The 14,880-nt window shown below is 39.1% G+C and overlaps 4 protein-coding genes across 5 annotated transcripts; 2 read left to right on the forward strand and 2 right to left on the reverse strand.

The window, feature by feature from the left end:
* Positions 1–738: 738 nt before the first annotated feature.
* LOC125188495 (putative protein phosphatase 2C 27) lies at positions 739–3,135 on the forward strand. Its single transcript, XM_048085355.2, has 4 exons — positions 739–1,063; positions 1,371–1,568; positions 2,011–2,222; positions 2,326–3,135. The coding sequence occupies exons 1-4, from the start codon at positions 926–928 to the stop codon at positions 2,882–2,884; spliced, it is 1,107 nt and encodes a 368-aa protein (XP_047941312.1). The 5' UTR covers positions 739–925; the 3' UTR covers positions 2,885–3,135.
* On the reverse strand, positions 3,111–5,592 carry G3PP5 (Major facilitator superfamily protein). The gene is made up of 2 exons (XM_048085353.1): positions 4,470–5,592; positions 3,111–3,825 (listed from the first exon to the last, which is right to left on the reverse strand). Exons 1-2 carry the CDS (start codon positions 5,434–5,436, stop codon positions 3,281–3,283), a joined length of 1,512 nt encoding a protein of 503 aa, XP_047941310.1. The 5' UTR covers positions 5,437–5,592; the 3' UTR covers positions 3,111–3,280.
* Positions 5,593–9,521: 3,929 nt separating this feature from the next.
* Positions 9,522–12,166, forward strand: LOC125187071 (uncharacterized). Its single transcript, XM_048083581.2, has 6 exons — positions 9,522–9,748; positions 10,169–10,969; positions 11,279–11,449; positions 11,528–11,673; positions 11,804–11,914; positions 11,986–12,166. Exons 1-6 carry the CDS (start codon positions 9,620–9,622, stop codon positions 12,041–12,043), a joined length of 1,416 nt encoding a protein of 471 aa, XP_047939538.1. The 5' UTR covers positions 9,522–9,619; the 3' UTR covers positions 12,044–12,166.
* A 159-nt stretch (positions 12,167–12,325) lies between these two features.
* LOC125187072 (uncharacterized) lies at positions 12,326–14,369 on the reverse strand. Of its 2 annotated transcripts, none has more exons than XM_048083583.2 (5): positions 13,937–14,369; positions 13,152–13,820; positions 12,986–13,065; positions 12,844–12,906; positions 12,326–12,739 (listed from the first exon to the last, which is right to left on the reverse strand). In XM_048083583.2, exons 1-5 carry the CDS (start codon positions 14,267–14,269, stop codon positions 12,532–12,534), a joined length of 1,353 nt encoding a protein of 450 aa, XP_047939540.1. In that variant the 5' UTR covers positions 14,270–14,369; the 3' UTR covers positions 12,326–12,531. The 2 variants fall into 2 exon arrangements, with proteins under 2 accessions (XP_047939540.1, XP_047939539.1); XM_048083582.2 differs by having other exon boundaries at positions 12,326–12,757; positions 13,937–14,368.
* Between the last annotated feature and the right edge of the window lie 511 nt (positions 14,370–14,880).

Genomic DNA, 14,880 nt, shown 5'->3' on the forward strand with positions numbered 1-14,880 from the left:
TCAAGCTTGACAAAAGAGAATATGCAAAAGTTTGAATAATTCCCCTAAATAAGATTATACCAATGCTCCTATTATGTAGTACTCCCTCCGTCCCAAGGTATTAGACCAACTTTCCTTTTTGGGATGTCCCAACATATTAGACTCATTTCCTTTTTTAGCAAAAAGCATTTACTTATTTTATTCTCCACCTACTTTTTTCTCTCTTCTCTCTCCTACTTTTTCCCTCTCTCATACTTTACTCTCTCCACTTTAACTATTTAAATATCAATTCCTTAAATCATGTGCCCAAAAGAAGTGAGTCTAATACTCCGGGACGGAGGGAGTAGTATTTAGTTAGAATGGTAAATTCGAAAATTATTTGCACTCTCTGGAAAGGAAACAGAAAAAGTTAAAGAAATAAAGAATGATCAATAAACATACATGAAACTTGATAGCAAATGGAGTAAAATTTTAAAAACTGGGCAACACAGAATGTAATTTGATACTATGCCTTATAAAAGAAGAAACTCAAGTAAAAGAAGTAAAAATATAATCCAAATATAAGCAGACCAAACTCCGACATAAAAGAAATATTTTCCCCAAATTTACCACAACCAAATTCTTTAAGCCATAATTTTTTTACTATCTACTTTTATTTTTAAAAAGTAATTTTTATCACAAGATGATTTATTTTTTTACAATATCTCATATACTCTATAAATTTTACACTAAAATTTATATCCTTCCCCAGTTTCTGTGTTTATGAAATTTGTACCAAACTCTGTTTTTTGAAGCTCTTTCCAAATAATTTCGTAAGATAAGAATTATAGCTATAGAAAACAGAAATCCCAACTTCTATCTCTATTCACAGCTCATAAAACATATTCTTCGAATCTTCCCTCACCCAATCCAATCTAATTCACTGGTAAAAAAAATATCATACAAAATGTGTGTGCAAGATGCAGACAAACTGAGTGATGGAATGGAAGATATGACTCTTCCAATTGATGATGATGAAAGCTTGATTTCTCATTCTGGAGCTGATTCCAAGGAAAATCCATCCGCTGCCACAACCTCCTTTCCGGTAGGTAAAATTTGTTAATTGTTGCTCTTTTTGAGGCTTTAATTTGGCTGTGTTCATCTTAGTTGAGATCCAAGATGATTTGCCCCTTCTCTTTTTAGGTATTGGTTACATAAAATTTTGGGGATGGGAATAGGCGTTCAATCAATTGCTCTGCTACATAATTACTGTTTGTTTGTTTCCAATTTACATCTTCACACTTCATTTATTAAAGCCTTCTTTTGTCACTGAATTTTCTTGACTTGATTGAAGTGTTTTTCATAAACTTCTTATGAGCTGAAAAATGAAGATTACATCTTTTCCTTCACAGCTGGAGAGTATTTCCGAAGAATCGGCTATCTCAGACAAAACACATGTGTCGAACAATTTTCTGCCTGTCCTTCGGTCTGGGGTGTGGTCGGACATCGGAGGCAGGCCGGATATGGAGGACACGCATGTTTGTATTCCCGACTTAGCTAGGAGTTTCGGTTATGCTGCACATGCTGAGGAAGCTATGTCCTTCTATGGGGTAAATTCTTTAAATTCACCACTTTTATTGCTTTTTAGACATGTGAAATACTTTGTGATACTCATTCAAAACTGATCAAGAAGTAGATTCTCTAGCTCATTTCCGTGGTATATGGCCAGTCGTGTTGCTGAATTGTGCTTTGCCGTGTTCGTAGAATTCCTTCATGTAGCAAATTATACACTGCCAAATTTATCCCAGTCTTATATTGTTGTCCGGTAGAAGGCTCTCTCTTTTTTAATCGAACGCATACTTTTATTCGGTATATTATCTTACTTGAGAGGAGTTGTGTTTCGTTATCATTCTTAGAGATAACATTTTCTAGCCAGATCTCTGAAGTCTGAACTCAAGACAGAATGTATGTAATCGAAGTTCACGTTTACATGGCATAAATCAGATCATAAGTGTGACAAAACAAAACAAGTTCATCTCTCTCTTTTGGCAGGTGTTTGATGGACATGGTGGAAAGGGTGCAGCTCAGTTTGCACGGGACCACTTGCCAAGAATTATTGTCGAGGATGCTGACTTCCCATTGGAACTCGAGAAAGTGGTTGCGAGATCTTTCATGGAGGCTGATGTTGCATTTGCCAAGTCTTGCTCTGTTGAGTCCACACTGTCGTCTGGCACGACTGCACTAACTGTGATGATACATGGCAGGTAAAAGAGCAGTTGAGTGCGGGTCTTTGCAATCGTAACTGACAGCATTTTCAATCTCTATAACTGATTGTTCATTTGCTAAATATGGTGTAGTTTTGAACAGGTCATTGCTAGTAGCAAATGCTGGAGATTGTAGAGCTGTTTTATCCCGATGTGGAGTTGCTGTGGAGATGTCAGAAGATCACAGGCCTTGCTGTGCAAGCGAAAGGAGGAGGATTGAATCAGTAGGCGGGTACATCGATGATGGTTATCTAAACGGGCAGTTAGGAGTGACCCGAGCTTTAGGCAACTGGCATATCAAAGGACTGAAAGAGGTTGAAAGCGGCGGGCCTCTGAGTGCAGAACCAGAACTAAGGCTAACGACACTTACCAAGGAAGACGAATTCTTGATAATTGGAAGCGATGGAATATGGGACGTCTTCATGAGCCAGAACGCGGTAGACTTTGCTAGGAGGCGGCTCCAAGAGCACAACAACGTGAAGCTGTGCTGTAAGGATCTTGTGAATGAAGCCAAGAAGCGAGGGGCTACTGACAATTTGACAGTAGTGATGGTGTGTTTTCACTCGGAACCACCACCTCCGATTGTGGTTCAAAGGCCTAGAGTTCGAAGGTGCATTTCTGCAGAAGGGCTTCAGAGCCTCAAATTCCTGCTTCAAGGCTAAATTGGGCCTGAAACAATTTTTCCAAAATTTATCCATTCTTCTCACAGGTAACAAAGTATGGATTATGATAATAATTTGATGCTGTGAGCAATTTGTAAATATATGCATATTTATATCGATACCCGATTCTTCCTTCCACATCGTTGTCGAGTGGTTGCATAATCGGGGAGTAATCACGAGGATATTGTTGTATGTTATTGTCAATGGCTTAAAGAAGAAGAAAATATTAAGGCAACGATTTTGTATTCAAATCTCTGAAATCAGATCTCTGGAATGTATATGCTTCTGAAAATATACACTTCCTAACTATACCTTTAAATGCACACAAAGAATGAAGCCACATTAAGCTATGAATACAATTGGAAAAAGAATACAAACAAATGTGGCATGATCACCTTACCTATCAACTATGCTAAGCCATAGCCATCTGCCCTCATTCAGCTTCCCCTTAATTTCATTCTTGACAACACGAATCAACAAACACGCAGCACAAGAAATCGAAACAATAAGCATGAAGAAAACGCTATTCCATCCTCTAGTAGAAATATATCCAGCCAGAAGAGGGCCAAGAGCAGCACCTACAGAACCGGTGCCATCTATGATTGCTGTAACGGTAGCTAATGCACGGGAGCTTCCTCTAATCATGCTCTGGGTGCCAAGATCAGCAGCGACTGCGGTTGTTATCAGCGAGTAGGGTCCATTTACGAGTAAGCCAGATGCAAACATCAGTGAAATGTTCGTGAACATTGATATGCTTCCATAAAGGCGGTAAGAAATAAGGGCTGGAATGGATAGCAGTAAAAATATAACTGATGTAGCACCACGAGCCTCAATCATATCTGATACGTAACCTGCTGAAATTCCACCAAAAACACCTCCAATATCAAAGATCGTCGAGAGAATCCCAGCTGTTTTATGAGACAGATGCACACCAGCAACAGCTGCAGTTTACATGAACAAAACAAAGGCATGATAAGGAACATCAGTGGGCAATTTTATTAAGAAAAAAGAACGATGAACATGAGAATTAAAAAAAATCAATGTAAAAACACATTGGCAACTTTATTAAGAAAGCCAAATAATTTACAGATAGAAATTTACAGAACCTTTGACATCATAAGAATTCATGAGAAATGATAAAAGATAATGGACTTAGGTAGCTGAAAATTCATGCATTCGCACTAATGGAAGTCAGTATGTAACTATGCATTAACGGCCCCCAAACAAAAATGCACCAAAAAACACTATCGTGAAAATGTTCATAGAGAAGAGCTTAAAATCCACATCTCATCCTAATTATCTTTAGGCATTGCAATAGTTTTTCAGCTACAGATTTAGGTATCTCAAAGAATGATCTATAAACAATCCATAAACTTCTCATAACTAAAAGAAATTAGAAGCTGACTCCTAAGACATGTCCGAAACTAAGCAGTTCATAAAACTGAAGTTGGCATCCGAAGCAAGAAAAACAGCATTCACAACTTTTCAGCATGTTCAATAACAAATTTCCAGGACAAAAGAGCAAGTGAAGTGGCATAAAAATCCACCACTAAATATGCAATGCACACTCGAAAAGATGAATTACCAGTGTTCCTAATGTAAAATGGCAACCAATACAGGAACGTATAAGCCACCAGCTTGGAAAAGAACAAGCAGAATGCAAAAGACGCCACATTTGGCAACCTCCACGCATCCAAGAAACCAATAGCAGCCAAACCCCCATCATCCTCACTCTCCACCACATCCACATCCACATCCCCGTTCTCAACTTTCCTCGACTCAACCAACGCCACCCCCTCCACATCAGACTCTGCATTCTCCCCGGGCACCTCAAACCCCACGATTTCCGGGTGCACAACAAGGAACAAGTAGACGAAAACCGCCACAGCCATGATCAGAAACCCGGGGAGGAGAAACGACCAGCCCCACCCAAACCCCAGCACAGATGAAGCCACCACTGACCCTACAATGTTACCCACAGAGGTGTGTGAATTCCACACCCCCATGATCAACCCCCTTTTCGATTTACCGAACCAATTCCCCACCACCGCCACCACGCACGGCCATCCAATCGATTGGAACAGGCCACACAGCAATTGAATCATCAAAAAAGCCCTAAATGAATGCAAATCGAGAAAATACCCTAATCCGAAAATCGTGACGAAAATGCCGCTCCCAACCATCCCAAAAGTCAATAGAATTCGCAAATCGACGGTGTCCCCCAAATGACCGGCGAAATACATGCCGATGGCGTAAGCCAATAGGAAGGAGAGATCGAGCTCGCCGAGACGGTGCGGGCCGTCGGGGCCATCGAAGGGGGCCCAGCCGGTTCCATTCTCGGTTGGTAGGGTTTGGTTGAGTGGGGTTGTGAAAATGGCTTTGACGATGCTGGGGGGTTTACGGGAAGCATGGAAAGCGGCGTAGGCGGAGAAGGTGAGGAGGAGGACCAGAAGCTGGTGGAATTTTCGTGATCTATCGGCGGCGGGGAACAATCGGAGGCCTGGCGGCGGATGTGGCGGTGGGGAAGGGGTTATGGTCTTCAGTTGCATCATACTACTACTGTTCTCAGATCAAAATGGCTAGTTTGGTTGATCGAATTTGTTCTTCATTCCAAACTTCGTTGAAAATTTTCAATCGGATTCTGCTGTCGTAGGGATTCAGATTTTGACCATTTGTCAGATATTTTGATTACATCTTCCCATTTTTTAAAAACGTCATGAATTTTAGGAGAATAAATTTAATGAAGTACTCCCGGAAGACAAAAAAATTACTCCCCCCCTCCCCCTTAATTTGTTACCATCCGATCTAGCACGGATTTTAAGAAATATAATAGAAAATGAGTTGAAAAAGTTAGTGACATGTGAGTCCTACTTTTATATATTACTTTTATAATAAAATGTGAGTGAAAATAAGTTAATGGAATATATGGTCAACTACCAAAAATGATAAAAGTGAAAGATGACAAATTTTTAGGGACGGACGAAAAAGGCAATAGGACAAATTTTCAGGAACGGAGGAGTCCTATTAGTACAAAAAAAGTCTCTCACGGGAAAGAAATTTGCTGAAAATGAAAATTTTCTACTTTTATAAAATGGATCATAATGAAAATACCTATTTTTATAAGGATAGAAAAGAAAAGAAACCTAGAGTTAGAATTTCGTCAAGGATATTCGAGAGCTGACTAGGGGTTGCTTAATCGGTTCTTGGTTAACTAGAATCAGAACCGGAACTGGAATCGAATCAGAATCGGTCAATTTTTTGATATGACAGGTTCTAAACCGAAACCGGATTAAATTTAATTTATATTTTATAATTTCATATGAATATAACTAATATACTAACACTATAGGGTGTGATTAATTGCTAACTTTCTTAAGTTGCTAACTTGCTAACTCATCAATGTTGTGTATTGAAAATGTCAATACAGTGACATTAAAATGTCAACACATAATTTTGTTGAACTTCAATATAATATGTTGATATTATGTGTTGACATTTTAATGTTACCGTATTGACATTTTTAATACACAACATTGATGAGTTAGCAAAGTTAGCAATTTAATTAGTTAGCAATATAACACACCCCCTAACACTATTATTCAAGTTTCTTAACCCTATTTTAGAATTTAGATATTGACTTATCGAATACTTTTAGGCCTTGGACTTTAATAAGGTAATTAATTGCTTAAAGTTTTCTATATTGGATGATGAATATTGTTGCTTCGTTAGTTTGTATTGGACTTATGTTAGTTTGTATTTTTAGCTATTAAATTCATGAATTTTTATATTTTCAGATGTAGGATTATTATTTTTTTCGGTATTGAATTATTTAAATTATTATTCAAGTAAAAATTTAATTACAATTAGATGGTAAACCGGTTCTTTGGTTCCAAACCGGATCCGGTCGGTTCTTAACCGATTGGTTCCAAATCGGAACTGATCGGTTCCGGTTCCAGTTCTTGAATTTAGAAGATATTGTAACAGGTCAATCGGTCTGGTTCTAACCGAAACCGGCCTAATAAGCACCCCTAAGTTGTTTTGTGGAGCTGGTCGTTCACTTGAGATTTAGCTAGAAATCAATAGGGAGAATACAGAAAAAGATTAAAAAGAGATACTCTATCCGTCCCACAATAGGAGCTCTTAATGTGAGCATGAGTTTTAAGAAATGTAAATAATAGTGGGTTCGAAAAGTTAGTGGAATATATGACCCATTTTTTTTATATTGGTTATAAAATGTGAGTGAAGTGAGTTAGTGGAATGTGAGATTTACTTACCATTTACGGTAAAAATGAAGTGTGACTCTTATTATGGGACTGACAAAAATTGCAAAGTGTGACTCTTATTATGAGACGGATGGAGCAGAGGAGATGATCGTTGAAGTTGCAAGCTAAAAATAGTCTTGAGAGTTTCACCGTCCATTCATCTGTTTTGAGTTCATATTGTTATGTGTGTAGTCGATTGGATTTTGAATAAAGTTATGGTTTCTTGTCCATGGATGTAGATCAATATCGACCGAACCACATAAATCTTGAGTCGCATTTGATGTCCTTGACTGTTTGTTTATGTAACAGTACATAATCAAAGATTTTAATATTTTTCATTAAAAATTAATTTTTAAATAGTAGTACGGAGTATTAATTAATTAAAAATATATTACTTATTAATCATTTTGCAACAAATTAGGAAATAATTTAAATTTTAAGTTAAATTATAGTATTTGCATATTTAATATTATTTTTACTGAATATTGTAACTATTTCGAACAAGCTCGAAATTATGTTAAAATTTGACTTAAAATTTCCATATTATTTTGTACTACTAAACTAAATTTATAATTAAATCTAATTAAATTTAAAAATTAAAAGTATTATATTTACGTACAATATATGTACATTTTTTTTATGTAGTTTTGATTTCTAACATGATATTTGCATTTGTGTTAATGCACTATTTCGACAAGTTTGGTTAAAAGGACTACATGGCTATTGTGTTAATGCACTATTTCGACAGCCCGTGCATTTTAATTTCGACTAATTAGAATCAATGTTAGGCCATCCAGGCGCGGACGATGCGACGGACGATGCACACGCGTTTTCAATTAAAAATTTAATTTTATTCAATTTTCAAAACCTATAATATGCCTCACTTTTTCCTTCATTTTTCACTCCTTTCAATCTCAAATTCATACTACATTTTCTACATTTCAAACAAAATGAATCCCGAAGATTACCTAAGTCTGAATAGTCTGATGTTCGGTGGTGCACGATGGCCGGGTACAAAACCCGATAAATACCGGCCATTCGACACCAACGCCCAGTACGATTCTGACTTCAGCACGGACTCGTACGGGCTGTCAGACAAGGAGCCTTCTCGCAACCGCACACCCGCCGTCGTCGTCGCGTCGGGCTTCGCCACCAAGACGAAGTGGACCAAAGCACGAGCCCAGAAGTTGCCGCAAACGGCGGTGTGTGATGAGTTCGCCCCGGGAAGGACGAACTACGTCACGGAAGAATCCATCGTCTTGACGAGATGTTGGATTGATGTTTCAGAGGATCCGGTGTTCGCCAACAACCAGAAGGTTACTGCGTATTGGGAGCACATCGCCGAAAAATACAACGCGTCCAAGCCGCCGACCGCCAACAAGCGCCAATGGGAGCAGCTCCACAAGCACTTAGACCAAATAAAGAAGCAGATCAATTTGTTCGCGGGCGGTACGACAAGTGCGAGAGGGAGCAGGCCAGCGGCGAGAGTCTTGCGGATGTGCGCGACAAAGTGGTGCAGTCGTACATTTCATTGTACGGCGAATTCAAGCACTACCAGATTTGGGCGCTCTTGAAGGGGAAGCAGAAGTTTGTTGGTGGTGTGCTTCCCCAATCGACGGCGGTGAAGAAGAGGGCATCAAAGTACACCTTCACTGATTATACAAGCAGCGAAAGCGGCGCATCTCCAATAGTCCCTCAACCATCCGGTGTTCGAGGATGAGAGTTCCGGCACACTGATATCCACCCGGTGTCCCCCGGGCAAGGGCAAGGCGACATCCTCCGCTGTCGCGCCGCCGCCGACGCCCCCGAGTGCGACTTCGGTTGCGACACATGCCTACACAGATTTGGTGGCCTCCTCCGACTACAGGACGTTGTTGGAGGCGCACAACGCTCTGATGCAGGTTACCAACTCGGCTCAAATCGAAGGCATCCAGCGGATGATCGATGGCCTCAGCCGCAAGTTGAGACTACTCTAGACTAGCCTCCTTTTTTATATGTAGTGCATTTTTTTTCTTAATTTCTTATTTTGTAACTTTTTTTTAATTAAGGAAATATAGGATTTTCCCTCGTGTTGTTTTATTTATTTATTTTGTTTGATATATTTGCATTAATTATATAAATACAACATATAAGTAAAAAATGGTTAGGACGGGCTATAGCTTGCCCCATTGTGATACCCTTACAAATTCATAATTTTTATCAAAAAATTTTATCAAAATTTAACATGTATACAAATTATAATTGTCATATTTCATGGATCTTTGATCATATTTACAATACCATTACCAACGAAATAGATAGAGCGATTATCTTTCATTATGCATATAAAAGATGGAGGCTTCATCGCTAACACAAGCCTACTTTCCAGTTCAACATCTTCATTCCAAAATATACACACAAAAATACGTAAATTTTGTGTGTATATGGAGAATGAAAAGGTGCCCCAATAACAATCCATCATAATTCAAATAAGATGGGGTTAGGCGCCAGCCATCTGGGAGGCTCGCCCCCTTCTCATCGGCCCCGGCCCCGTCGCCCCTCGATCAGACGCACCATCTCCTCATTTCTCTTATGCGGCGCCTCCCCGCCCCGCTCCCTCGCGGTATTCATTTCAATTTATGCTTTCAATTTACTTGAACGATCAATCGTCGTTTTAGGCATTATCGTAAACTGTCGAGTGAGATTTCTATTGTTAACTTGCCCTCTCTTACTCAATTTTGTATGAATTGACATTTGATCGCCTATGGAATCGGAAATTATGTTTCTGTTTATATGATCGCATAATATGTAGATTTGATTTGATGGCTGTGTTGCCAGTTTGATGTTACAATCAGATCAGATGACCTTTTATAGCTTTAATTTGCAGCTACTTGATAGTAATGATGATAAATTGGGATCAGGTTGATTGATGATTTGTTGTTAAACTGCTTATTCCAATACAGCACTTCTGCTTCTAATTTTCTATGCATAAATACTGAGAAAAATTGTGATGATTTTATGGTTAATTCAATGTCTGATGTAGGTGGAGGATTGTCCAGCTGAGTTATTGATGAATTCAGCAGAAATTGGTGGTGGAGAGAGGTTGAATGGAAAAGGAAAAGGTCCTCGTCTTTCCATGGGTAGGAAAACTTGTCTAGTTGACGATGGCATCACAAAAAACGGAAGATGCACAGCTGGAAATGAAATCGCAGCACTCAAAACAGTCTCAGGTGATGGAGATAAATGTAATTGCTCGTCAAAATGTGGGGATATGATTTCTTGTTCATCCACTGCCAGTTCTAGTGATGATGGCACTGCAAGTACTTCTTCCTCCATAGATCAGCCATCTCCAGACACTGTAATAGCTAAGTTTGATGCTTCCAAGGACATTACCAGCATCACAAGCAGTGATTCTTCTCCGATTTCTCTAGATGAAGTTTCAGCAGGAAACAGCATTGCTGAGGCTATTGATTCTTATTCTGAAGATACTTCTTTTTATCATGATTCACCCGTGGCTTTCCACTTAATGCACGATCGGGGATTGATACCTTTGACTTCAGGATTTATAATATTAGGGAGAGAAGAAAGCAGGCAAGAGGGGACTCTGCGTCACGGAGATCTAATGAGTGCATCCTCAAACAGTTTAACGAGTGTATCCCCAGATAGTCATGATATAAGGAATTATACATCATTTTCATTTTCAAGAAATACCGTCTTTTCAACAAGTGGATCTGAATACTCAAGATCTCCAGATGGCTCTCACCGTGATTTAACAGATTTCTTTAGCACCAGCCTTCATGGAAGTTTCATGTCTCTTGGAAGTGAGATACATGGAAGTAATGAGGTATTACTTTGCTTCCACTTTTAAAATTATAAACTTTATTGAATTCAGAGAGGTTTAGTTCCATGTTATGCTCAATTCTGCTTCACTCTTTAAGAATTAGGAATATGATGCAATTGTTATCTTCTTTCTCTCTTCCACACCCAAGTAACTTGTCTGTCACTTACACAACTTAGTCATTAAATGGTTATACATGTCGGTCAATCTTTATTTAAAATATGCATGCATAAATTTTTATCTCATTAGTCATATTCTCCTATAGTGCATTCATTGGGACCTCTAATGGTAGTTAAAGTTTCTTGTTGTGTACAGTTAGGGGAAAGACGCCATGGCAGTCTCGATACATCGGATTCTCCGACTGATGTCTGCCCTAGAAGGATACATGCTGGTAGCTCATGTTCATGCCGATTTGGTTTATCAGCAGAGGAGTCTGGCTCACGAGCAATTTCTCGAATGGTCTTTCTTTCCCAAACATGGTTTGAAGTAATCTTCTGTGTCAGACTGTTCGAGTTGTATATATACATGTGTGTATTGTTATGGTTCATTACGTGCATTTTTTAGGTGCTTGACCAAATACACCACCAGCAGCCCATGTCTATTTCCTTGTCTGTGGTCTCACAACCAGCTCCAGAATCAGTTGTTGCCTCGTTGCCAATGAAGATTTACGGAAAGGAAAAAATATTGGAATATGAAGAGGATATCTCACAGTATGTTTCTACTTTCTACTGTTAACCCAAATGAACTGAGAAGAAATTACAAATGACGGAAATTTAACAAACTCGCATTTGCTTCCTAAATTGAAATATCAGATTATCCCGTGACCATGATGTGATGCAGGTGTCAGATTTGCCTGGGATCCTATGAGGATGGAGACAAGATACGTATACTTCCATGCCAACACGAGTATCACATGTCATGTGTGGATAAATGGCTCCAAGAGGTTCACGGGTAAGTTGTCACGCCTAGCCTACCCGCTTGTATGTCTTGATTTTAATAGACTTTGTGCCGCCTCCTTGCAGTGTCTGCCCACTCTGCCGAGGAGATGTTTGTTCAAATTTAGACACCCTTCCCCGTTAGTATGTTAGGTAAATGGTGGAAGTTTTTCAGAGGTGAAGATTTCTTGGAATTATTCATGCCTGTTGTTGAATGAGAAAGAATGTTGATGGTATATACCAATGGAATATTTCGATGCTTGCATAATCTTGCAATTTTTCCTAGGCAATAACATGTCTTGTGAATTTTCCCCATCCCATCTATTCTCCGTTGAATTCAGCGCAGCTGGAGAGCTTGACATGTGCACCGGAAAATCTCAACGAACAAATCCAAGGCTTTGGAAGTAAAAATTGTAAAGAGTCGAGAGACCGAATAAAATCATATAATTACAGGAAAACATATATAGGACGTATAACATTTGTGCAAAATCAATATTTGCTATGAGATTGTATGATACAATTGCTTTTCTTCTTTACAAACAAACACACAGTGACATAGGGTACTTTTATAGAACATAACATGGCTTCTGGTTGTTGAAAGATTGTGCCGATTCAGATATCGGCTTCAACATGTTACATGTCGAAGAAGGGATTATATCTAAAGCCCTTATCGATGCTGCTATTGTTAAAAGATGTGCGCGAAGCCGTCCTTGAGGCTTGCTTCGTAAAGTATGAGGACTGATCTTGAGGAGCAAACAGATTTGGATGCGAGTTTTCATCTTCATCATCAAACGTGGTCCATCTTTTCGAGTTGCGTTTCTCTCTCGCCACAACTTGGCTGCTGCGGTCACAACTTAATCTAAATTATCCACAAAAGATGAGAGCAACAATCACAATCAGTTTCAATACATGAGCTAAAGAAGTGAGAAACAGTCATTCACTTACTTTGGTAAACCTTTTTTCAGCTCAGCATTGTCGACTGTGTGACAACTATCAGAGACTTCATCTCTGACATATCAAAGTAGACAAAACTGGTCAGAATGACAGATTCATATAGTAGTAGATGATGCCAAAATGAAGTGCTTACGAAAGATGAACGCGTGTACTTCTTGCGTTGAGTTCTGTTTGGATTCGCGACAGTTCCTTCTTCACGTTCTCTCCAAATGCCTACAAGCAAAGAGTTATTATATCAGCTATGCAATCTCAAACATAGCCAATGACAAGAGTAGTTATGAAGGAAATTGGGTTGTTACCTCATCTAAAATACCATCTGTTGGTAAACCATTCTTGTTCTTCATCTTCTTGGTTTGTGGTTCCTTTGTGTCATCTGATTTTTCAGGTAGAGACAAGAGTGTCCTTTCATCCTCCACATTGCCTTTCTTCCATATCTTGAATCCCCATGTTTTCTTCACTGTTTTTCCACTTTCTTTGTTGTTATCATCATTCTCCTCTCTTTGAAAGATTGCCATAAATGGTTTCCTCTTCCCTTTCTCACTACTACAGAGTTGCCTCTCAGATTCAGGTACACTTTCCATCAAGAAAATAGACTTGGATTCATTGCAACCAGCATTCCAAAAGGGATTTTCAGTAGACCTCAAAAGCTCATTCCCCTTCTGATCTTTATTCCTTCGATCCGACTCACTTGTATTCTTGTCCTCCTTCAACTTCCCGTACTGATTGGGCGATACGAAATCCAAAACCGAAGAAGCCCCTTTTGCTCTCTTTGATGCTGATCTCACCAAGCATTTCTCTTCCTTCAAATCGATTACAGACCACTCTTCGTTCGAAATCTGTTTCTGCACCCCACGAACCGTCACATCCGTTTCCTTAATCTCGGCCCCCTGAACCGCTAGCCTCTGCAACAAAGGCCTCTTTGAAGCATGATACTCATCCTCAGATATGCAATTAGCATAGAGTAACTCCTAAAAAGGAAAAGGATCTGTTAAAGCCAAATTTGTAAAAGATCAAAGCTGCAATTGGATTCAATTATGTAGCACACACCACCAAAATCGAAATCTAGAAAAATTAGGAATAAAACCTGCAAGAAGATGAGCTTATCCCTTAGAATCACGGGGGGCTCATAATCGAGGGGAGAGGCGATGAGGGTTTCGAGAAGATGAGCTCGGAATGCAGAGACCTCATCTTCCTGAATAATTCCCTCTTTACAGAGTCCCATCAAATTATGCATCTGGTGGAAGGACTCCTGCTGCCACTTGAGCTGATCCGACTGATCCTTGGCCCGCTGCTGCTCGGCTGCAGCAATCGCAGGCATCCGCTTCTTCTTCAACGAGAACGGGAGGATGCTCTTGCAGATGGAGGTCATCGAGTCGTGCAGCGATGTGTAGTATGTGGGCTTGTACGCGTACGCCATTTTTCTTTGATTTTTTGCTCCGATTCACCTGTGTTTTCTTTTATTGTGAAGAAATTTATAGTTGACTAGTTTTGCACAGTTTGGTGATGGAAATGAGGCTTTGGTGTAACAAGCTTTTTGAATTATGGTTAAAACGGTAATGTTGAACTAGCCGTTGGGATTTAAACGTTGCGTTGATTTGAAATAGCGACTGATGGGCCGTCAGTTTGGGCTAAACTTACTGAGTTTTGGGCCATTAAATATATCAATTAGTGGGCCGTCAATTTGGGCCATCAAATGAGGTGTGATTGTCGTAAACAAATCTAAATTTAGTGATTTTTCTAGCTAGTTTTTAAAATTAGGGGATGAATTAGAATTTAACCAATTTTTTAATTTCACGACAAATTTTATGAGTTGTAATTCACTTTATAAAATATTCAATTCATAAGCAAATTAATTTTGAAAATATTATTTTTTAGCTCCATTTTTGTGTTTGAGTTGGATTGTTGTTTAAAAGCAGCACCGAAATAGACTGATTTTTTGGTAAGAAAAGAAAAAAGCTACGTTGCATTTCCTCGAAATATTACTCCGTGTTGTACTGAATTCAACGAATGAAGTATACTCCCTCCGTC

Source organism: Salvia hispanica, chromosome 5, assembly GCF_029641045.1.
Source record: "Salvia hispanica isolate PSC_SH4W2 chromosome 5, Shi_PSC_v1, whole genome shotgun sequence".
In the NCBI taxonomy this organism is placed as follows: domain Eukaryota; kingdom Viridiplantae; phylum Streptophyta; class Magnoliopsida; order Lamiales; family Lamiaceae; genus Salvia; species Salvia hispanica.